The 25,470-nt window shown below is 43.9% G+C and overlaps 1 protein-coding gene across 3 annotated transcripts in view; it reads left to right on the forward strand.

Annotated features, from left to right (window-relative positions):
- Nucleotides 1–25,470, forward strand: part of LOC137374438 (cilia- and flagella-associated protein 47-like) — a 777,638-nt gene that overhangs the window by 251,522 nt on the left and 500,646 nt on the right. For all 3 annotated transcript variants that reach the window (XM_068040550.1, XM_068040552.1, XM_068040551.1), the window contains 4 exons: nucleotides 2,420–2,536; nucleotides 10,706–10,840; nucleotides 19,709–19,821; nucleotides 25,104–25,254. In XM_068040550.1, coding sequence (XP_067896651.1) covers nucleotides 2,420–2,536; nucleotides 10,706–10,840; nucleotides 19,709–19,821; nucleotides 25,104–25,254 — 516 coding nt within the window. The remainder of the gene's footprint in view (nucleotides 1–2,419; nucleotides 2,537–10,705; nucleotides 10,841–19,708; nucleotides 19,822–25,103; nucleotides 25,255–25,470) is intronic.

Raw genomic sequence — 25,470 nt, forward strand, 5'->3', positions numbered from 1 at the left:
TGATCTACCAGGTAGGGGACAGCCAGCCTCGTCACATAGATGGATTTGTACTGATAAAGTCCTTCCCAATGGGACTTATAAAGCTAAAGCGAGGCTAGTTGTGAGGGGCTTTGAAGTTTGCCTGAGTGATACTGATGTTAGAGTGGACTCTTCCACAGCTGGATAAGTCATATTGAAAATCTTTTTAGCTCTTTTGGCTACATATTCATGGGAGTGTAGATCCATTGACATAAAAGCCACATTTCTTCAGGGTGATACTTTTCAGAGAAAAGTGTTTCTGAAACCACCTGAAGAAGCAGCAGATGCATCTATTGCCTTAATGATGCTTCCTTGGTGTGGTATTTCTCAGTGAGATCTGTTTTGTTGAAAATTAGTTGTGTTCAACTGAAAGCATGAGCCATGTTAATTGATATCATAAAGAAACTTTCAGGCATCTGCATTATGCATGTTGATTTCTTATGAGGTGGTACTGCAGATTTTGAGAAATATGTTAAGATTAGGGCAGAATTTAGGATTGGGAGTCTGGCTTGTGGGGACTTTAAATATATTGGTTTAGATATTAAGCAGACTGAGTCTGGAATAACTTTAAATCAACAATCCTATTTAGAGCATATTACTCCCATCCTGGTTAATCGTGTTAGGTCATCAGTGAAAGATGATGATCTATCTGAAGAAGAGACAGAGCAATTGCGAAACTTCTTGTGCCCTCAGACTAGATATGAAGCTAGTTTTGATGTGCTGGAACTAAATACGACGATGAAACACCCAAAAATTGAGAATGTTTTAAGGGCAAATAAAACATAAAAAAATTAAATCTTGAGAAATGTGTGCTTAAGTTCCCATTCTTAAGGTGACCCAAAGAACATGAAGCTAATAATTTTTACTGATGCTTCACGTGCTAATCTTGCTGATGGGTATTCGAGTGCAGCTGGTTTCATAATATTTCTGATGAGTGAAAATGAGAAATGTTGTGCTTTAGCTTGGGAAACTAAGAAAATAAAAAGGGTTATTAAAAGCATTTTAGCAGTGGAAACTCTGGGATTTGTGGAGGCAGTGGATGTGGGGTTCTATTTGTCAAATATTTTAGGTGAAATTCTGAACAAGGGACATACTAAAGACAGGATACCCATTGAATGTTATGTGGATAATTGTTTGTGGGACAATGTACACTTTCTGTGGCTGAGAAAAGATTACATATTGACCTTGCTGGATTGAAACATGCTGGAGAGAAAGAAAATCTCCAAACTTAAATGGGTGGATGCAAGTCATCAGCTACTGATTGTTTCACAAAAAAGAAATGCTAGTACAAATAAATTGATAGGGGTATTAGAAGAGGGGCATTTCACAATGTAATATTTTGTACCTATTATGGAATTTATTTTGAAATGTTGTTTGAACATGTTAATCAATGAAAGGGAATCTGTAATTGTGTATCAATTGTTTAATTATATGCAGGTTGAGGGTGTTAATTGGCATCATACTTGAGCACTTATAAGGAGACACTTACTGAGACTGGTGGAGGGTTTCAGTGGGGAACTACATGCTTGTAATCCTTTTACACTGTACAATAAATGTGAAACTGAGTAAAGATAGGCTTCAGTATTATCCTTCCACAAAAGGTTTCTGGAATTTAACAGACCCTCTGGTTTAAATTGGGGACATTCATAAAAGCCCATGGGAAGAGGCAATTTGAAATCTCCGAGAAGCAACCAGTTGCTACTGGCCAACTTGATGCACTGCATTTAAAAGTAATTTATAAAGCACTGGTTTAGTCTTTAGAGTTACATTTGTTTATGATTTTGCCTACTCTACTGTACATATATCACCATATTAAATGATTGTTTCTTAAGTGCTTGTTTATTGAAAAATAAATTTGATATCTTTAACTTAAATTGAGGTTTAATATTATATTGATTTTGGAGACAGAATGAAATCTTCTGATGGTATAAGAAAGCCAGTAGCTAAAAACAATTACAAGACTAGGTTTGTTCATTTGCTGTGTATGTTAGCAAAAGCTTGCATAGATATCGAGGAAAGGATAATACCTCAAAGTGTTGAGTTGGGAATCATGAGAATTATCCAAGCTCCTGGAGCCAAAATCATTTTGGGTAAGAAGATTAGAAAAGATCCAATAATGTTGTAGCTATGTTACAAAAATCAGCCAGGAACATTTTGGACATGGGAACCAGGGCAACAGCCCAGTGTTTTCTTTTTGCAATTGTGTAAAATTGGTTAATACAGATCATTTGGTTGGTTTACTGTTCATCATGCAAATCTTTTTCTACTTATCCATTTTACACTTTTTGGATTTTTTAAAACAAAACAATGTTCTATTTAGTTAACTTGAAATCTATTTTATACTGGTTTTCATTTGTAGATTGGTACAACAAATAATACAAAATATTGCCTTTCTTTACAGATTCCAACTCATTTGGAGAATATGTATACTTCTCCTTCTGTTCCTGAGCAATGTTTGCATAATAGTCTGGTACTCCTAAATGCATTTTATGCCATTGGCCTTGATTTTGATATACAGGTAAACTGATTATTGCATAATTTCACTAATTTCAGAATAAAAATCATGGGTATGATAGCATAGTGATTATGTTAAGTAGTTTAGTTTAGAGATACAGCACTGAAACAGGCCCTTCGGCCCACCGAGTCTGTGCCAACCATCAACCACCCATTTATACTAATCCTACACTAATTCCATATTCCTACCACATCCCCACCTGTCCCTATATTTTCCCTACCACCTACCTATACTAGGGGCAATTTCTAATGGCCAATTTACCTCTCAACCTGCAAGGCTTTGGCATGTGGGAGGAAACCGGAGCACCCGGAGGAAACCAACGCAGACACAGGGAGAACATGCGAACTCCACACAGGCAGTACCCAGAAAAGTAGACAAGCAATTCAGAGGCCTGAACTAATGATCCAGATTCATGAATTCAAATCCTGCCATGGCAGCTCGGGCAATTAAATTTAGTTAATTAACTAAATAAACCTGGAATAAAAGGTTAGTGTCAGCAATGGTGACCATGAAACCACCAGATTGTCATAAAAGTGCTGTCCATGACAATTTTGGTCGGAGTGATCACTGCATAGTACTTGTGGAGACCAAGTCCCATCTTCACACTGAGGAAACCCTCCATCGTGTTGTGTGGGACTACCATTGAGCTAAATGGGATGGATTCAGAACAGATTTAGTAGCTCAAAACTGCCCATCCATGAGGTGCTCTGGACCATCATTGGTAGCAGAATTGTATTCAACCACAATCTGTAATCTTATGGCTTGGCACATCCCTTACTCTACCATTACCATCTAGCCAGGGGATCAACCCTGGTTAAAAGGACTGTGGAAGCGCACACCAGGAGCAGCACCAGGTGTGCCTAAAAATGAGATCAACCTGTTGATGCTACAACACAGAACTATTATGCATGCTAAACAATGGAAGCAGCACGTTATAGACAGTGCTAAGCAATCCCACAACCAATGGATCAGATTAAAGCTCTGCAATCCTGCCATATCCTGTCATGAATGGTGGTGCCCAATTAAGCAACTAACTGGAGGAGGAGGCTCCATGTACATCCCCCTGCTCAATGGTGGTGGAGCTTGGCATGTTGTTGCAAAAGACAAGCCTAAAGCATTTTCAGCCAGGAATGCTGAGCGGATGATCCATTTCAGCTTCTTCCTGAGGTTCACAGGAGCCAATCTTCAGCCAATTTGATTCATTCCATGTGCTATCAAGAAACTGCTGAGTCCACTGGCAACAGCAAAGGCTATAGGCCCTGACAACATCTGGACTGCAGTGCTGAAGACCTGCGCTCTAGAACTAGCTGTTCCTCTTGCCAACCTGTGCCAGTACAACTAAAACACTGGCATCTACACAACAAAGTGGAAGATTGCCGGGTATGTCCTGTACACATAATGCAAGACATATCCAATCTGGCCAATTACCGCCCCTGCACCACCCACCCCCACCACCACCCACCCCCCCCCCCCCCCCACCCCAAGCCCCCGCCCTGCCACCAGTCTATACTCAATCATCAGCAAAGTGATGGAAGGTGGCGATGATAGTGCTATCTAGTGGCACTTATTCAGCAATAACCTGCTCACTGTTGCTCAGTTTGGGTTCCACCAGGGCCACTCAGCTCCAGACCTACTACAGCTTTGATCGAAATATGGATAAAAGGGCTGAATTCCAAAAGTGCAGTGAGAGTGACTGCCCTTGGCATCAAGGCAGCATTTGGCCAAGTGTAGCATGCAGGAACCCGAGTAAATTTTGAAGTCGGTGGGAATCAGGGGGGAAACTCTCCACTGGCTGGAGTCATACCTACTACAAAGGAAGATAGTTGTGGTTGTTGGAGACCAATTATCTTAGTCCCAGGACATCGCTGCAGTAGTTCCTCAGCACAATATCCTTGGTGCAACCATCTTTGGCTGCTTTATTAATCTTTCCTCTATCATAAGGTCAGAAGTGGGAATGTTCACTGATTGCACAGTGTTCAATACCACTAGAAACTCTTCAGATAAAGAAGCAGTCCATGCCTGCATGCAGCAAAACCTGGACAACGTTTAGGCTTGGGCTGATAAGTGGCAACTGACATTCGCAAATAATTGTTAAGCAATGATCATCTCCAACAAGAGAGCATCTAACTACCTCTCCCTGATGTTCTATGGCATTACCATCACTGAATTCCCTACCATCAACATCCTGAGGTTGTCAGCATCGACCAGAAACCGAACTGCACCAGCAACATAAATACTGTGCCTACAAGAACAGGCCAGAGACTGAGTATTCTATGGCTAGTGACTCACCTCCTGACTCCCTAAAGCCTTTCCACACCTACAAGACAAAAACCAGGATTATGATGGAATCTTCTCCACTTGCCTGGATGAATGCAGCTCCAAGAAGACTTGAGAAGCTCCAGACAAGAAAAAGCAACCGGCTTGATTGGCACTCTAGTCACCACCTTAAACACACATTCCGTCCAACGCCAATTACTGTGGCTACAGTGTGTACCATTTACTAGCTACACGGCAGCAACTCACCAAGGCTTCTTTGAAAGCACCTCCCAAACCCAGGTCATTTACTGCCTAGAAGGACTAGGGTGGCAGGGGCATGGGAACAGCACAACCTTGACATCACACACCATCCTGACTTGACAATATATTGCCATTCCTTCATCACTGGGTCAAAATCCTGGAATTCCCTACCTGACAGCACTGTGGGAGTACCATCAGCTCAGGGACTTCCACGGTTCCAGAAGCGGCTCATCACCACTTTCTCAAAGGCAATTAGGGATGGACAATAAATGCTGGCCTTGCCAGCCATACTCTCATCCCTTGGATGAATAAAAAAATCAAATACATCGAGAGCTTCTTGACATAAAAACTGTTATCTTAACCTTCTTTTGGGCCTCCTTATCTCGAGAGACAATGGATACGCGCCTGGAGGTGGTCAGTGGTTTGTGGAGCAGCGCCTGGAGTGGCTATAAAGGCCAATTCTGGAGTGACAGGCTCTTCCACAGGTGCTGCAGAGAAATTTGTTTGTCGGGGCTGTTGCACAGTTGGCTCTCCCCTTGCGCCTCTGTCTTTTTTCCTGCCAACTACTAAGTCTCTTCGACTCGCCACAATTTAGCCCTGTCTTTATGGCTGCCCGCCAGCTCTGGCGAATGCTGGCAACTGACTCCCACGACTTGTGATCAATGTCACACGATTTCATGTCGCGTTTGCAGATGTCTTTATAGCGGAGACATGGACGGCCGGTGGGTCTGATACCAGTGACGAGCTCGCTGTACAATGTGTCTTTGGGGATCCTGCCATCTTCCATGCGGCTCACATGGCCAAGCCATCTCAAGCGCCGCTGACTCAGTAGTGTGTATAAGCTGGGGATGTTGGCCGCCTCGAGGACTTCTGTGTTGGAGATATAGTCCTGCCACCTGATGCCAAGTATTCTCCGAAGGCAGCGAAGATGGAATGAATTGAGACGTCGCTCTTGGCTGGCATACGTTGTCCAGGCCTCGCTGCCGTAGAGCAAGGTACTGAGGACACAGGCCTGATACACTCGGACTTTTGTGTTCCGTGTCAGTGCGCCATTTTCCCACACTCTCTTGGCCAGTCTGGACATAGCAGTGGAAGCCTTACCCATGCGCTTGTTGATTTCTGCATCTAGAGACAGGTTACTGGTGATAGTTGAGCCTAGGTAGGTGAACTCTTGAACCACTTCCAGAGCGTGGTCGCCAATATTGATGGATGGAGCATTTCTGACGTCCTGCCCCATGATGTTCGTTTTCTTGAGGCTGATGGTTAGGCCAAATTCATTGCAGGCAGACGCAAACCTGTCGATGAGACTCTGCAGGCATTCTTCAGTGTGAGATGTTAAAGCAGCATCGTCAGCAAAGAGGAGTTCTCTGATGAGGACTTTCCGTACTTTGGACTTCGCTCTTAGACGGGCAAGGTTGAACAACCTGCCCCCTGATCTTGTGTGGAGGAAAATTCCTTCTTCAGAGGATTTGAACGCATGTGAAAGCAGCAGGGAGAAGAAAATCCCAAAAAGTGTGGGTGCGAGAACACGGCCCTGTTTCACACCACTCAGGATAGGAAAGGGCTTTGATGAAGAGCCACCTTAACCTTAACCAATTATTAATGCTATTATATTCAGATATCTGTTAAAATCATATTTTCTTTCACAACCAGTATTTTCCTTTAAGTAATATGTAGAGTGAGATTTTGTCATAATTGCCTGTAATGATGGTAGGTACATTTTCTATTCAGGATAGTGGCTGAAAACATGAGAGCTCATGGCGTAGTAGAATAGCATAGAAGGACGCTATTCGGCCCACCTCACCTATTCCAGTGGTCTGAAAGAGCTATCTGTTTATTCCTTTTTTTTTTCTCTGCCCCTTCTCTATACCCTTTTAAGTTGATATTTTTCTAATATTTATTCACTTTTCTCTTCTAAATGCCATTATGGATTCTGCTTGCACCATTTTTTTCTAGTAGGGTATTCCAGAATCTAACAGCCACTGTGTTTAAAAAAAAAAATCTCCTAACCTCTCTGTTTTGGTGATAACCAGAAAACATAAATTTAAGGTAAACACCTTACCCATCTGGATCACTAATGTCCTTTAGGGAAGGAAATCTGCTGTCCTTACCTGGTCTGGCCTACATGTGAGTTCAGACCCACAGCAATGTGGTTGACTCTTACATGCTCTCTGAAATGGTGTAACAAGCCACTCAGTTGTATCGAACCACTACAATGTCAATAAAAAGGAATGAAACCGGACGGACCACCTGACATCGACCTAGGCATCGGAAACGACAATGGCAAACCCAGCCCTGTCGACCCTGCAAAGTCCTCCTTACTAACATCTGGGGGCTTGTGCTAAAGTTGGGAGAGCTGTCCCACAGACTAGTCAAGCAACAGCCTGACATAGTCATACTCATGGAATCATACCTGACAGACAATGCCCTGGACACCGCCATCACCATCCCTCGGTATGTCCTGTCACACCGGCAGGACAGACCCAGCCGAGGTGTCAGCACAGTGGTCTACAGTAGGGAGGGAGTTGCCCTGGGAGCCCTCAACATTGACTTTGGACCCCATGAAGTCTCATGGCATCAGGTCAAACATGGACAAGGAAACCTCCTACTGATTACCACCTACTGCCCTCCCTCAGCTGAGGAGTCAGTACTCCTCCATGTTGAACAGCACTTGGAGGAAGCACTGAGGGTGGCAAGGGTCAGAATGTACTCTGGGTGGGGGACTTCAATGTCCATCACCAAGAGTGGCTCGGTAGCACCAGTACTGACCGAGCTGGTCGAGTCCTAAAGAACATATCTGCTAGACTGGGTATGAGGCAGGTGGTGAGGGAACCAACAAGAGGGGAAAACATACTTGACCTCGTCCTCTCCAATCTGCCTGCTGCAGATGCATCTGTCCATGATAGTATTGGTAGGAGTGACCACTGCACAGTTGTTGTGGAGACGAGGTCCCGCCTTCACATTGAGGATACCCTCCTTCGTGTTGTGTGGCACTACCAGCATGCTAAATGGGATAGATTTCAAACAGATCTAGCAATGCAAAACTGGGCATCCATGAGGCGCTGTGGGCCATCAGCAGCAGCAGCAGAATTGTACTCAACCACAATCTGTAACCTCATAACCCGGCATAACCCCCACTCTACCCTTACCATCAAGCCAGGAGACTAACCCTGGTTCAATGAAGAGTGCAGGAGGGTATGCCAGGAGCAGCACCAGGCATACCTCAATGAGGTGTCAACCTGGTGAAACTACAACAGAGAACTATCTGCGTGCCAAACTGCGTAAGCAGCATGCGAAACACAGAGATAAGCGATCCCATAACCAACGGATCAGATCTAAGCTCTGCAGTCCTGCCACATCCAGCGTGAATGGTGGTGGACAATTAAACAACTAACTGGAGCAGGTGGCTCCACAAATATCCCCATCCACAATGATGGGGGAGCCCAGCACATCAGTGCGAAAGACAAGGCTGAAGCATTTGCAACAATCTTCAGCCAGAAGTGCTGAGTTGATGATCCATCTAGGCCTCCTTCTGAAGTCCCCAGTATCACAGATGCCAGACTTCAGCCAATTCGATTCACTCCACGTGATATCAAGAAACGACTGCAAAGACTGTGGGCCCTGACAATATTCTGGCAATAGTACTGAAGACCTGTGCTCCAGAACTTGCTGCGCCCCTTGCCAAGCTGTTCCGGTACAGCTACAACACTGGCATCTACCCGGCAATGTGAAAAATTGCCCAGGTATGTCCTGTACACAAGAAGCAGGACAAGTCCAACCCGGCCAATTACTGCCCATCAGCCTACTCTCAATCATCAGTAAAGTGATGGAAGGTGTCATCAACAGTGCCGTCAAGCGGCATTTGCTTAGCAATAACTGCTCAGTGACTCTCAGTTTGGGTTCCGCCAGGGCCACTCAGCTCCTGACCTCATTACAGCCTTGGTTCAAACATGGACAAAAGAGCTGAACTCCAGAGGTGAGGTGAGAGTGACTGCCCTTGACATCAAGGCAGCATTTGACCGAGTATGGCATCAAGGTGCCCTAGCAAAACTAAGGTCAATGGGAATCAGGGGGAAAACCCTCTGCTGGTTGGAGTCATACTTAGCACAAAGGAAGATAGTTGTGGTCGTTGGAGGTCAATCATCTGAGCTCCAGGACAACACTGCAGGAGTTCCTCAGGGTAGTGTCCTAGGCCCAACCATGTTCTGCTGCTTCATCAATGACCTTCAGTCACAAGGTCAGAAGAGATGGAGAGCCGTTAATTCCCAGCCTCGTGTTTTCCCAGATAGATTACAACTGTTGGCCATCCCCTCCCACCACCCCCCCCCCACACCTCCCTTACGCCCCCCCCCCCCCCACCCCCACTCCTCCCCGGCACCGGATTCAGAGGCTGGCGGCTGCTGATCTCTGCTTGTTCCAGGTCCCGTTTACCGGGTGGTGGTGGCACCCCTCCACTGCCTTTGTTAGGCGGAGAGTTTCATCTGTAGACTTTTTTTTATTAAAATAAAACCACCCAGTTTGTATATTCGCTGATGACACAATGTTCAGCACCATTTGTGACTCCTCAGATACTGAAGCAGTTCATGTAGAAATGCAGCAAGACCTGGACAATATCCAGGTTTGGGCTGATAAGTGGCGAGTAACATTCGCACCACACAAGTGCCAGGCAATGACCATCTCCAACGAGAGAGAATCTAACCATCTCCCCTTGACATTCAATGGCATTACCATCGCTGAATCCCCCTCTATCAACATCCTAGGGGCTACCATTGACCAGAAACTGAACTGGAGTAGCCATATAAATACCGTGGCTACAAGAGCAGGTCAGAGGCTAGGAATCCTGCAGCGAGTAACTTACCACCTGACTCCCCAAAGCCTGTCCACCATCTACAAGGCACAAGTCAGGAGTGTGATGGAATACTCTCCACTTGCCTGGATGGGTGCAGCTCCAACAACACTCGCAGTTCTACACCATCCAGGACAAAGCAGCTCGCTTGATTGGCATCCCATCTATAAACATTCACTCCCTCCACCACCGATGCACAGTGGCAGCAGTGTGTACCATCTACAAGATGCACTGCAGCAATGCTGCAAAGCTCCTTAGACAGCACCTTCCAAACCCGCAACCTCTACCAACTAGAAGGACAAGGGCAGCAAATGCATGCGAACACCACCACCTGCAGGTTCCCCTCCAAGTCACACACCATCCTGACTTGGAACTATATAACCGTTCCTTCACTGTCGCTGGGTCAAAATCCTGGAACTCCCTTCCTAACAGCACTGTGGGTGTACCTACCGCACATGGACTGCAGCAGTTCAAGAAGGCAGCTCACCACCACCTTCTCAAGGGCAATTAGGGATGGGCAATAAATGTTGCCCTGGCCAGCGATGCCCACATCCCATGAATGAATAAAAAAAAAACAAAAAAACCCCATGGAAGCAGTTTTTTTTTTCTCAATTTATGTTTTTGAAGTTCTGCATAACTTTGTTCTCTCTATTAAATATCTTCCAAAGATTTCATTGTTCTGATGAAAATAGCCCTAGTTTCTCATTGAATAGCAAGTTTGCATACAATTATATACAACACTAACCATAACATTGTAAAATGTTAATTTTTAATCTTTTAAAATGATATTCTTTTTGTTCATTAAACAGGCCACTGACATCTCAGATCCAAATCCTATAATGATGCTTATGCTGTGTGTTTACTTGCATGAAAGACTTCCTAACTACCTTCCTAAGATGACTGTAGAGTTCACTGGTGACCTGCATGCTACAATTGTTAAACAGGTGAGTAAACTCAGGCTCTTTCCAGAATCATAGGATTTTGTGCATTTCTTTTTTCAGTGTGGTTTTGTAGTGTTTCCCCCCCCCCCCCCCCCCCACTCTGCTTAATACAGGGGTTGAAATTGTGAAATTCTGAGTAATGTTGCAAAAACTAAACTTATAATGGAGCCATTTGCATCAACTCACTGGAGATCCTCAGTTTAATTTTTTCAATTCCAGAATCTGGTTTGCAAAATCTTCCCCTGTGACAGCAGAGTTTGGATTGTTTGTATTTCAGACAGCAGAAATGGAAAACTTAAGCGGTTAGGAGGGGAAAATTGTATATTTCGTTGCTAGTCATTTTGTTCTGACTTAACATTATGTAAAAAGTAGAAGTCTCGGCATCAAAACTACTTTGGGCAGTATTATTGCCAAGTGATGAATATTTTATGTCAGTTGAGGTAATTATTGGACATAAATCTAACAAGCTGCCGTAAATTCCAAATGATTATGCAGCACATTTGACCAGGCCTTAGTCCACAGAGATGAGTCAGAACAGTGATTGGTGGTGTTTCTGAATGTGTCGTATAAAATACTGTTTTGTATTGAGAAACCTGGGTGAAGCTTAAAACTCATTAGAATCATAGAAATTTTGATTCTGAAGAAAGGCCATTGTGCCTATTTCAGTAGTACCTGACATCAAGTGAGCAGATGAGACTTGGCTTCCCAACCCTCCCACTTTTTGCCGGAGTTGACAATAACAGTTTGTATTTATATAGCACCTTTAATGTAATAAAAAAATCCCAAAGTGCTTCACTGACTCACATAACGAAATATTAGGACAGATGACCAAAAGTTTGGTCAAAGAGGTAGATTTTAAGGAGCATCGCAAAGGAGGAAAGTAAGGTAGAGAGGCAGAGAAGTTTAGAGAGGGAATTCCGGAGCTTAGGGCCTAGGCAACTGAAGACACAGCCACCAATGGTGCAATTAAATTGGGAATGCTCACAAAACCAGAATTAGAGGACAGATATTTTGGAGGGTTTTTGAGTTTGGAGGAGATTACAGAGAGAGGGAGGGGTGAGGCCATGGAAGGATTTGAAAACAAGGATGAGAATTTTAAAATCGAGGCATTGCTTAACCGGGAGCCAGTGTAGATCAGTGAGCACAGGGATGATATGTGAACAGGACTTGGTGCAAGTTAGGACATGGGCAGCAGACTTGGATTACGTCAAGTATACGCAGGGTAGAACATGGGAGGCCGGCCAGGAATGCATAAGAATACTCGAATCTAGAGGTGACAAAGGCATGGCTGAGGGTTTCAGCAGCAGATGAGCTGAGGCAAGAGCTGTTGGGTGATTTTATGGAGGTGGAAATAGGTGGTCTTGGGGATGGCAGAGATATGTGATTTGAAGCTCATTTCCTGGTCAAATATGACACCAAGGTTGTGAAGAGACTGGGCTCAGCCTGAGATATTTGCCTGGAGAAGGATGGAGTTCGTGGCCAGGGAACAGTGTTTATGGCGGGGACCATAGACAATGGCTTCTGTCTTCCTAATGTTCAGTTCCATTCACAACTCCTCAGATACTGAAGCAATCAGTGTCCATATGCAGTAAGACCTAGACAACATTCAGACTTAGGCTGATAAATGGCAAGTAACATTCGCACCACACAAGTTGCCAGGTAATGACTATCTCCAATAATAGAGAATCTAACCATCTCCTGTAGATATTCACCGACATTACCATCACTGAATTCCCCACTATCAACATCCTGGGGGTCACTGTTGACCTGAAGCTGAAATGGAGCAGCCACATAAATACTGTGGCTACAAGAGCAGGTCAAAGGCTGGGAATTCTACGGCAGGTAATCCACCTTCTGTCTCCCCAATGCCTGTCTACCATCTACAAGGCATACGTCAGGAGTGTGATGGAATACTCTCCACTTGCCTGGATAAGTGCGGCTCCAACGACAACAAGCTTCGAGTGGGAAGACAAGCCATTGCAAGCGATTCTCTGCCTATGATTAGATAGATATGAATAGAACCAGGCGAATGCAATCCCACCCAGCTGGATGACAGTGGAGAGGTGTTGGAAGAGGATGGTGTCAAAGCTGCAGATAGGTCAAGAGGATAAGGAGGAATAGTTTACCTTTGTCATAGTCACAAAGATGTCATTTATGACTTTGATAAGAGCCATTTTGGTAGTGTGGCAGGGACAGAATGGCAGGATTCAAACCTGAAGTTCTGGGAAAGATGGGCACAATTTGGTAGGTGACAACACATTCAAATACTTTGGAAAGGAAAAAAAGGTTGGAGCAGGGGAGGGAGTTTGAAAAGACACAGAGGCCAAGGATTTTTTTTAAGGAGTAGGGTAATGTCAAAGAACAAAGAACAGTACAGCACAGGAACAGGCCATTCGGCCCTTTAAGCCTGCGCGGATCTTGATGCCTGCCTAAACTAACACCTTCTGCACCTCCGGGGCCCATATCCCTCTATTCCCTTCCTATTCGTGTATTTGTCAAGATGTCTCTTGAACATCGCTATCGTATCTGCTTCCACCACCTCCCCTGGCAGCAAGTTCCAGGCACTCACCACCCTCTGTGTAAAAAAACTTGCCTCGCACATCCCCTCTAAACTTTGCCCCTCGCACCTTAAACCTATGTCCCCTAGTAACTGACTCTTCCACCCTGGGAAAAAGCTTCTGACTATCCACCCTGTCCATGCCGCTCATAACTTTGTAAACCTCTATCATGTCGCCCTTCCACCTCCATCGTTCCAGTGAAAACAATATGAGTTTTTCCAACCTCTCCTCATAGCTAATGTCCTCCAGACCAGGCAACATCCTGGTAAACCTCCTCTGTACCCTCTCCAAAGCCTCCATGTCCTTCTGGTAGTGTGGCGACCAGAATTGCACACAATATTCTAAGTGTGGCCTAACTAAGGTTCTGTACAGCTGCATCATGAGTGGCCAATTTTTGTACTCTATGCCCCGACCGATGAAGGCAAGCATGCTGTATGCCTTCTTGACTACTTTATCCACCTGCGTTGCCACCTTCAGTGACCTGTGGACCTGTACGCCCAGATCGCTCTGCCTGTCAATACTCCTAAGGGTTCTGCCATTTACTGTATACCTCCCACCTGCATTAGACCTTCCAAAATGCATTACCTCACATTTGTCCAGATTAAACTCCATCTGCCATTTCTCCGCCCAAGTCTCCAACCGATCTATATCCTGCTGTATCCTCTGACAATCCTCATCATTATCCGCAACTCCACCAACCTTTGTGTCGTCCGCAAACTTACTAATCAGACCAGCTACATTTTCCTCCAAATCATTTATATATACTACAAACAGCAAAGGTCCCAGCACTGATCCCTGCGGAACATCACTAGTCACATCCCTCCATTCAGAAAAACACCCATCCACTGATACCCTCTGTCTTCTATGACTGAGCCAGTTCTGTATCCATCTTGCCAGCTCACCTCTGATCCCATGTGACTTCACCTTTTGTACCAGTCTGCCATGAGGGACCTTGTCAAAGGCTTTACTGAAGTCCATATAGATAACATCCACTGCCCTTCCTTCATCAATCATCTTCGTCACTTCCTCAAAAAACTCAATCAAATTTGTAAGACACGGCCTCCCCTTCACAAAACCATGCTGTCTCTCGCTAATAAGTTCGTTTGTTTCCAAATGGGAGTAAATCCTGTCCCGAATAATCCTCTCTAATAGTTTCCCTACCACTGACGTAAGCTCACCGGCCTATAATTTCCTGGATTATCCTTGCCACCCTTCTTAAACAAAGGCACAATATTGGCTATTCTCCAGTCCTTAGGGACCTCACCTGTCACCAATGAGGATGCAAAGATTTCTGTCAAGGCCCCAGCAATTTCTTCCCTTGCCTCCCTCAGTATTCTGGGGTAGATCCCATCAGGCCCTGGGGACTTATCTACCTTAATGCTTTGCAAGACACCCAACGCTTCCTCCTTTTTGATAATGAGATGACTGAGACTATCTGCACTCCCTTCCCTAGGCTCATCATCCACCAAGTCCTTCTCTTTGGTGAATACTGATGCAAAGTACTCATTGAGCACCTCGCCCATTTCCTCTGGCTCCACACATAGATTCCCATCTCTGTCCCTGAGTGGGCCAACCCTTTCCCTGGTTACCCTATTGCTCTTTATATATGTATAAAAAGCCTTGGGATTTTCCTTAATCCTGTTTGCCAATGACTTTTCATGACCCCTTTTAGCCCTCCTAAATCCTTTCTTAAGTTCCTTCCTACTGTCTTTATATTCCTCAAGTGCTTCATCTGTTCTTAGCCTTCCAGCCCTTACAAATGCTTACTTTTTCTTTTTGACTAGGCTCACAATATCCCGTGTTATCCAAGCTTCCCGAAACTTGCCAAACTTGTCTTTCTTCCTCACAGGAACATGCTCGTCCTGGATTCTAATCAGCTGACGTTTGAAAGACTCCCACATGTCAGATGTTGATTTATCCTCAAACAGCCGCCCCCAATCTAAATTCTTCAGTTCCTGCCTTATAATGTTATAATTAGCCTTCCCCCAATTTAACACCTTCACCCGAGGACTACTCTTATCCTTATCCGCAAGTACCTTAAAACTTATGGAATTATGGTCACTGCTCCCGAAATGCTCCCCCATTGAAACTTCGACCAGCAGATTTGAAGGAGAGGGACATAGTACCTGAGGAGAAAGAACTGTTAACAATATCAGCTAACATGGGAGCCAAGAAGATAAGTTGAGTAGCCAGTCGTTTAGTGGGAATAGGGTAGAGAGAGCTGGAGGTGAGTCTCCAGAATACAATGAACTTGGAGAGAACCTAAGGGGAGACAGGTGATAAACTGGAAAAAGATACTGGGCTGAATTTTATATGTCCCCTCGAGACAGGAATGGACGCGAGTGGAGCCCATAAGATTGCGTGGGGTGGTGGGGTGGGGGGGGGGGTGGGGTGGTGGTGTGTGGTTGGAGCTCCCATTGCCTTCCTGATGCCACATAAGGGCCTCTTCCTGCCTCCTCCTCAATTTTAAGAAGGTGGAGGGACCGCTGTCGTGGGGAGATGCCACCGGAGAAAGCCTTGGCGGCCTTCTAGCAGGATCGGGGGTGGTTGTGGGTGTGCCTCTTTTAGGGCAATCTAGTGCCCCCAGAGACCCCCTGGGGGCTTTGGCCACGGCCCGCTGGGAAGAATCCCGCTTTATCCCACCCCACGGCATCGGAGCCAGCCTGAATGGCCCCGGCGACTCGACCGCACTTGCGTGTCCCAGGGTCTCTTCCAATCTTTGGTACTGCAGCTCTGGAGGCGGAAGCTTGTCCCTTAAGGGGATGGCGTCAGCAGTCAATTGCCTGACTGCCTTGAAATAAAACCAGGGGTCCGACTGGGCTAAGGTGAGGTCCCCGGAATACAATCTGGCCCACAATTTCAGGGCTAGGGCGGGGGAAAGCAATAGAGGAAGTTTGGCCAGATGGGCTAGTGCAAGGGAGGGATGTGACAGAGGCAGCTGATCGGATGGTTTAGCTCGTAGTGATAAAGAAGCCCATGAGCTCCTTGCATTTGTTATTGGAGGTGAGGGTGGAAGAGTTAGTTATTTGCAGCATGAAAGGAGGCTCTTCGGCCCATCAAGTCCATGCCAGCTCTCCATGGAACAATCCAGTCAGTCCTACACCTGTTTGATCTTGGTAGCCCATCAAGTTTATTTCCTTCAAGTGCCCACCCAATTTCCTTTTGAAATCATTGATTGTCTCTGCTTCCACCACCCTCGTGGGCAGTGTTCCAGGTTGTTACCCCTCACTGTGTGAAAAAACAGTTCTTCCTCACATTCCTCTGCATCTGTTGCCCAAAACCTTCAATCTGTGTCCCCTAGTCCTTGTATCATTAGTAAATGGGAACAGTTTTTCCCTCTAACTTATCTAAGACTTTCATAATCTTGTACACCTCTATTAAATCTCCCCTCAATCTCCTTTGTTCCATGAAGAACAACCCCGTTTTTTCCAGTAAACCTTGTAACTAAAATCTCCCATCCCTGGAACCATTCTGGTAAATCTCGTCTGCACCCTCTCAAGGACCCTAACATCTTTTGTAAAGTGTGGTGAGCAGACCTGGACACAGTACTCCAGTTGGGGCCTAACCAGAGCTTTATAAAAGTTCAACATAACCTCCCTGCTTTTGTACTCAGTCCCTCTATTTATGAAGTCCAAGATCCCATGTGCTTTGCTAAATACTCTTTCAGTATATCCTGCCATCTTTAAAGATCTATGCACATGAACCCCAAGTTTCTCTGTTCATGTGCACTCTTTAGATTTGTACCATTTAATCTATATTGCCTCTCCCTATCCCTTTTGCCAAAATACATCGCCTCACACTTCTCGGTATTAAATTCCATTTGTCACTGCCCATTCTGCGAGCTTATCTATGTCCTATTGTAGTTGATTGATATCCTCTTCCCTGCATGCCACATCTCCAAGTTTGGTATCATCCTTAAATTTTGAAATTTTACGCTGTATACCAATATCCAACTCATTTATATTGTTATGGCCAGGTGAGGAGGGGGGTCTCAGGTTCCCCTCTTGCCCCTTCCTCTTATTTGACTGCAACAGGGTTTATTCTTTTAAACAGTGGTTGTGCTTACCACCTCCGTGAATCTGTTACTTATTTCCTTTACTGAGATTGGTTCTTTCACAGTCAGACAGATTTTCTTGAGTTTAAACAAGAAAGAGGTAAGTTTACTATACTTAACACCCTAACCAAAATTAAAAATACGCTCCACATTCATGCACACATTCACACAAGAATCACACGCACACACACAAAGATTACAGGAGGGAAACAGATTTGGTGGTTGGATTAAAGTTCAGAATAAATGGAACTTAAATAAAATTTTTAAATCCAGTAGTTCTCGGCTGAAGCTGTATTCTTGAAGTCCTCGCTAGTCAAAGTGCTTGGGTTGACCTGCTTTGCTCAGGGTTGCTTGAAGGCAGAATTGCATTGGCTCTCTTCCCCTTGTTGCTGGCTGTAGCAGTCTGTAGGCTTGGAGGGTCCCCCAGTTGGAGATGGTTTCCACTTGATGTTTTCTGCAGAAAGTGAGAGAGAGAGACAGGGTAGCAGCAGCCTTTGCAGCTGTGCACGCAATTACTGCCTGTATGCTTGTCTATGTGACAACTTCCAGTTTCTTCAGAGATGAACAGATGATCACATGGTTCTCTCTCACTCCCCTTTGTTTTTAATGATCTCCAAAGTCTAAAACCCAAAACTTCTCTTAGGTGGGGTTGGCCTGGAGGGACGTCTCCATTTATGAATGCCTCGAGATGGTTTGGAATGTCCTGCTAACAAGGATGATCTGGCTAATCTACTTAGTTAGCCAAAGCATTGTTCTGGTTGGGCTTCTTGTTCGGCTTTTTGTCTCCAGTTCAATCTCCTGGTATTTCAGATGTAAATGGCAGTGGCCATCTTGGCTGCTAAATTTTTAAAAGTTACGTATGGTTTTTCCCATTAAAGGTTGACTAAGTTTCTAACCGATGAAATTAAATATTCCTTATTTGGCATATAGGGTTTTTCCTGACAATATATATCAAAAAAGCAATTGTCCTCGCACTGACCCTTGGGGAGCATCACGCAGGTTTGCATGTCGTGCTCCCCGTGTGGCGACAGGCCTGCCTGCTGCTGATTTAATAACAGTGGTGGAGGAAAGAGGCCCTTAATTAAGCATTAATTGCCCCATAAGGGCCTCAATTGGCAATGGGGCGGGAAGGCCATCCACGGGCCTTCCCATCACGGACTTAATCGAGATGGAGGCGGGAAGGTGACAGGGTCCCGCCCACCACCATCCTGCCAATTAAATACCCTCCCTGCCTTCAAACCGGCCACCGGGGAGAGCACAAAATACCACACCTATGATCAAATTTCCATGGATATGCCAATCCAGGGATGTTTTAGTGATACCAAACATTATAGAGTTTGTAATTTGTAAGAACAAAGCTTGAGAAGGGTTCATAGTTTTGAGTTCCTAGTACACAAGTATCAAGTGTGCCTCAGGCCTACCTGTTCTGGCACAGGGATCATCTATTCCCAGTTTGCACTGGCAGGCTGGTGCTGTCCAGTTATCCCCCGACATTTTTTCTATCCACTGAAACAATACATTTGAACATCAGAAATTGTAGTCAGAAGAAGGACCTGTTTCAGTGCTGTATCTCTAAATAAATAAATAAAAGACCAAGCAGTCCATTTGGCCGTCCCAAAAATTAATACCTCTTAATTTTCTGTTCTCTCAATTATCTATCCAATTTACCCTTAAATGTTCCCATAATATTTGTATTTATGCCTTCCTGGGCATTCTATTTTACATGTTGACCATCTATAAAGTAATTAAATTACACTGTCTATGTGCCTTCCTTTTTCTACTCTTTTGCTCTTGCATTTGTGTCCACCTCTAAAATATTAATGTGGTTCAATTTATCTGTTTCCTTAAGGGAGTCACAGGCAGATTTCTTGTTATAGTATTGAGCAACAGTGGAAAATAATGATCTTCCACTCTCTGGTCAATTCAACACTTTTCAATACATTTATTTGTAGGGCAATTAATTTCATTGCTCTTTTAAATAAGAGCATTTATTAAATTTGTTTGCAAAATCATTTTAAATTCTCATTTTAAATGTCATCACATTTTACTGATTTGTAGAATAGAATGTTACAACATAGTAGGATGCCATTTAACCCATTGTTTCTGTGTCGGCTGTGAAAGAGCTTCCAGAGAATAGGGAATGTTAAGCGATGTTAGCTGAAAGTTCAGTGCAAATGTTTAATGCTACATGTTTAATTTAAATGAACACTATATGTTGCTCTCTCATAGATGAGGCAAATTTTTATTATTTTAATGCAGGTTCGATTACAAAATCCCATCAGGAGACGTATAGCGTATTTTGCAACAATTGTAGGGAAAGAGGCAGGTGATTTCTCTTTGCCCAATGGAAACAAAGTGACAATCCCAGCAAGGTAAATTGAAGTCCTAATGTATTGTCCTGTTTGTACCTAAGGTTTGTTTTATGTTACCATATTTCTTTACCGTAGAAATATATAGGGGTAGAGATTTTTGCACATGATCAGTGACTCCGACCTAAATTGCGCCTGTTTTGAAAAGTGTTTTATCTCCCAAGTTTCTGCTTGCACTCAATTGTATATTGATGAATGCCATGAATCTATGCAGTGTGTTTTAAAAGATTTTTAAAAATTGCTTTAAGTAATATCCCCTGATATATTTAAGGGTGACAACTTGGTAAAGTTTGATTAATACTGTAAAAATTCGTTATCACAAAAAGTAACCATTTTAAAATAGTGTCAATCCATCACCTCTGAGTAACCTGATTTTAAACTGATGAAAATGACTTTAAAAAATATACAGAACTATTTTCTAATTAGAATGGGGTACTCAGTCCCTGAGTAAATTTTAAAAAACCTAATTCAAAAGCTTTCAAAACATATTCTGTTGTTATGACCAGGTGAGAAAGAGGTCGAGGGTTCATTTCAGCCTTCACCTGGTCATGCTGTAACAGGGTTTAATTTTTCAGCTCCCCTTTGGTGAATCCTTGTTCACTGCTTTCCAATTATAAGGCAAAGAAACCAGCACAAACAGGCTTTCTTAGGTTGAAAGAAGAAAAGTTGAAATTTATTAAACTTAAACTCTAATTTGGTTAACGCCTACAGATACATGCTGTGCCCCAGGCTAGTATACATACGCGATACACACATGCAAATCGAGACAGAAAAGAGCAGAAGAAAATAAAGTGGAAAGATTTGAGGCAATATCTGAAGAGTTGTTGTTACGGTTCTTTGAGCTCACTGTAGAGTCCTTGATTATAGGTAGATCTTGCTTTTTGTTGGGGTCCAGTATTCTTCTTAAACCTTGTTCATTGTAGGAGAGTTTCCTCTCTTGGGGTTCATGTGTCTTCAGTGGATTCAGAGGCTTGTGAGAAAGAGATGGGGGCAGACAAGAGAGAGATCTTCTCAGTCCAGGAGCAGAGCCCTTTCTGCCAATTCAAACATTGTCTCTCCAATTTAAAAATCTCAGTTCAAACTCTGCATCAGCCAGTTAGTCATGTGACTAACTGGTCTGACCACATCTGTTTGTGGATTGAATTGGAGCAGGGAGTTTATCTACAAGCACTCTCTGTTAATATGTAAATGTGTCTTTCCAGCCAGGGGCCTGGCAACCCCTTGTCACAGGCCTTCTCCTCTTCCCAGCAACAATTTGAAATTTCATGTCCATGTGACAAGAAATTAATACGCCTCTTTCTTGACAGGTGGGGGCCTGCATGACCCTATTGTACCCTTGCGTACAAAAGCTCCAACATCACTCATCAATCTCAACACCATCCAGGATAAAGCAGCCCACTTGATTGGCATCCCATCCACCATCTTAAACATTTACTCACTCCATCACAGGTGCACTGTGGCCACAGTATGTACCATCTACAAGATGCAATATAGTAACTCGCCAAGGCACCTTTGACAGTACCTTACCAACCTGCAACCTCTACCCCCCGGAAGAACGAGGACAGCAGGTGCATTGTAACACAACCACATATAAGTTCCCCTCCAAATCACACGCTATCCTGGCTTGGAAACATATCACCATTCCTTCACTGTCATTGGGTCAAAATCCTGGAACTCCCTCCCTAACAGCACTGCAGGTATACCTACAGTACTGTGGTTGTTTCTACACCACTTGGACTGCAGCGGTTCAAAAGGGTGGTTCACCACCTGCCCAAGGGTGATTAGGGATCAGCAATAAACACCCAAATCCCATGAATGTAGAGATAAAAGTTCAACCTTAATTTTTGGAGTCTCCGTTAAGGTATGCAAGCAAACGGAATTGGTGGAGTTCCCAATGGTGCTTAATTCACACTGGGGATGTGGCCATTTTTGTGGGTGGGATCTGCTTCTGCTTCTAGCATGATGTTCTTAAAACTTTTAAAAGATTATGGAAACTTGAATTCCACTGAATAGAGTTTGCTTTTAAAATTTCATAATTTTGTGTGCTGGTTATGCTGATAGCAGGGAAATTGCACTGAGTAAAACCAGCAGAAATTCTAGGTCATAATGGTGTTTTTTAAAATTATCTTTGTTTTCCTTTATGGATTCTACTTTCACTGCTGTTTCTGGTAGGATATTGCATGTCCTCCATGTAACATATTTTCTTCTAACCTCCTTCATCTTTTGGTGATGAACTTAAATTTGTGCCATCTCTAACATCATGGTCTCACACCAACAGCACATTTCAAGGAGTAAAACCTTTTGCAGTTGTGGTGCATCTCAGCATTTAGATGCAGTGTGTGCAAAGCCATGTGCGTCAAATCAATGTCATCCTGCACCATGGGGAAGCCTGGCAAAGCCACATGCACCCATGCCTCCTTCTCTCTGGTCAGAGAGAACGCAATGTACTCCCCTGTCCTGGCATAAAAAGTGTCAGTCACCTCCCTTAATGGAGCAGTAGATTGCCAACTTGGAGATGTAAGAGATGCCACTGCAAAGAAATGCACAGGCATGGTCACCTTCATAGTCACTGACAGCACCGTCCTTACCCTGTTCTGAGGCTGCAGGTCTGCCTGCAAGACATGGCAGAATTCAGTGAGCACCTTGTTCGTAAAACAGAGATGATGCACACACTGTTGTTGTTTGAGGTACGGGCAATGGTCCCTGAAGACCCTGTGTGGATAAGGCTTTCAGCTGAGAGCCCTGCTCTCCCTCCTCTCCCTCCTCCTCTGAAAGCAGCTTGTCCTCTTCCGTGTTGCCTTTGCTCAATCTTGCCTTTCATGCTGCAGGCCAAGATGGATGGTAACTGCAGTACCCATAACTAGGAGCAAGTGATCTGACCAGAACACTTGAAGTCAAAACCAAGACCTTCACCGCATGCAGCACCACTCCGTCGACTTCACCAACCTTAAACAGCACTGGGAAACTCTCAGCACTTCTACAAGCTCAGACAGAGCCATCAGAAATCAATTAGCACGTAATCTGAAAATAGTTTTGATCCCTTTAAATAGCACTAGTTGGGGGTCATGTGGCTGAGTGTGTGTTTAAGAGACAGTATTAGCTGGAGTGACTAGGCCAAAAACAGCAGCGCTGGTATCAAGTCACACGCTGACTGATGTCATGATCTGTCTACTCTGTATACCTCTGGTGCACATTCATAATGCCTGAGCTAACACCCTCACCAATATGGCTGCAGCGCGGGTTGCATCAGAAGTGTGCGCAAGCAACGTGGATGCCATTTATGTACCAACACAACACCTGTAGCGCTGAAACTATGTATGCAGCAGAGCTGAACTCTTGTCGCTAATGTGGAAACTGTCTTTGGTCCTAGCATCCCTAAATTGGTACTTGGACTTCAATAATTTTGTGGGGTGAACCGACCGCAGCTTGAGTATTTTACTAAGATGAATATTGAACCACTTGCCTCACCGGCAGTGGACCAATGGTTATTCTCATGAGGGGGATTGGAGTGCCAACAATAGGGAGCGGGGGGGTGGGGGGTTCGTCAGGACTTATGGAATCTGGGGAGCAGTCCTGCTCATCCTTGCTGCACAAGACCGCTTGCATTTTTAAAAGTAACCTTACGTGCTGGTGGTGCTGCTGCTTCTTAGACCGCATTGGCCATTTAACATTCCTGAACATAGCAAGCCCTGCACCTGCTCTGTTCAATCCAAACCAATTTCTCCAAGTGAGTCTAAGAACAGGCCTTACGCCGCCCCCTTCTTTAAATATACAAGGGGCTTAATGCCTATTTCAGGTCAGTGCCCATGAATTCTGCAAAGTCGCTTTTACCAATATGGCGGTGTTTGTAATATAGGTGCAGATCGGGCGTCAGGCATTGTGCCCAAAATTGGTTTGTCGTTTTTTGCTTCTTTATTTGTACATCCCCAGCATGTTTGCCCTACTGAGCCAATGGCGCTTGAGATGGCTTGGCCATGTGAGCCGCATAGAAGGTGGCAGGATCCCCAAGGACGTATTGTGCAGCAAGCTCGTCACTGGTATCAAATCCACTGGCCATCCATGTCTCCGCTTTAAAGACGTTTGTAAACACGACATGAAGTCTTGTGACATTGACCACAAGTCGTGGGAGCCAGTTGCCAGCAATCGCCAGAGCTGGCAGACAGCTATAAAGGCAGGGCTGAAAAGAGGCAAGTCGAAGTTACTCAGCAGCGTAAGGAGAGAGCCAACTGTGTAACAGCCCCGACAACTAACTTTACCTGCAGCGCCTGTGGAAGAGTCTGTAACTCTAGATTTGACCTTTGTAGCCACTCCAGACGCTGCTCCACAAACCACTGACCACCTCTAGGCACTTATCCATTGTCTCTCGAGACAAGGAGGCCAAAAGGATTTGTAATATATATTGGTGTATATGTTATATGTGTGTATATACATGAATGCCACATATCCTTGAACATATTATAGAAGGTGGCATCTAACCAAATAATTAAACTTTTTTAATGTAATTTAAGCAGGCTGCTTCTCTGACAGTGGAATAGTTCATACTGTATTGTTCAGTTGAGTTGATGAATATTAAATTTGTTTTGAACTGAAACTCAATATTGCTATGAATGAACTGTCAAGTTTAGTCTGGAAGACATGGAATTCTTATTAGTTGGTACAGAATTTGTTTGACAGATGGTTGCATTGATAGTTGGTTACTTCAAATTCTATAAATCTTTTCAGATGGATAATTTACAATTTTACAAGACTACATAATTTGGTTTTCCTGAGCATGAGAAACAGATATTTCATTTTGAGGATTCATTTGCATTTGATATGGAGAGTAAAACAAGCCAATAAAAATTAGTTATCAAAAGTATAATCTCTATAAAAGTATTGAAATTCCTTATGTACCTTTCAAGCAAGAGAGCTCTCTAGTTTATAGATGTAATTTACTTTAAATTCCACCGCAGAATGGCAAACATGTATGATTCTTTCCATTTTAATCATTACTTGCAATATAGCACTCAAATAATTGAAGGCACATTGAAAGAGCACAATCCTAATAAATTCATACAGTTGTGAATGTGTTAAGTTAAAGTTGAGATTGGGATTGAATGTTTATGAAGAAGAAGAGACGTTGGAGATGAGTTCTGAGTACATGCTGGTGGCACAAAACCTTACCCAATTCTAGCAACATATTGGAAAATTCTGGGTGTGTTACCTGTGATTTTCTGCCCATTGTGTTGATCTAATTGATTGATGTTTGTTTATAGAGCTGAATTTTCAACATTTGTTTTAACCAGGAGTCATGTTGATATAAATGTGGAATTCACAAGCCGGTTCTTGAACCCAGAAGAAGCTTTGCTAGTTTTTGTATCGAGGTTGAGGAAAGGAGTTTTGGCCACCACAACTACATTTTTACTAATGGGACAAATCAACAACATTAATCCTACTGTAAGTGAATACTAATGTATGATATGTCTGTGCATCTATTTTAAAACTTGTGGGTCCTTTTTGAAGAATCGCATTGATCAGTATAGATAACATCACCTTTCCAGCTGTGTGATACTTTCTAGCAATGTCACATTGCTAATAATGTTTAGTTTAGTTTAGTTTAGAGATACAGCACTGAAACAGGCCCTTCGGCCCACCGAGTCTGTGCCGACCATC

Source organism: Heterodontus francisci, chromosome 10, assembly GCF_036365525.1.
Source record: "Heterodontus francisci isolate sHetFra1 chromosome 10, sHetFra1.hap1, whole genome shotgun sequence".
Taxonomy (NCBI): Eukaryota; Metazoa; Chordata; class Chondrichthyes; order Heterodontiformes; family Heterodontidae; genus Heterodontus; species Heterodontus francisci.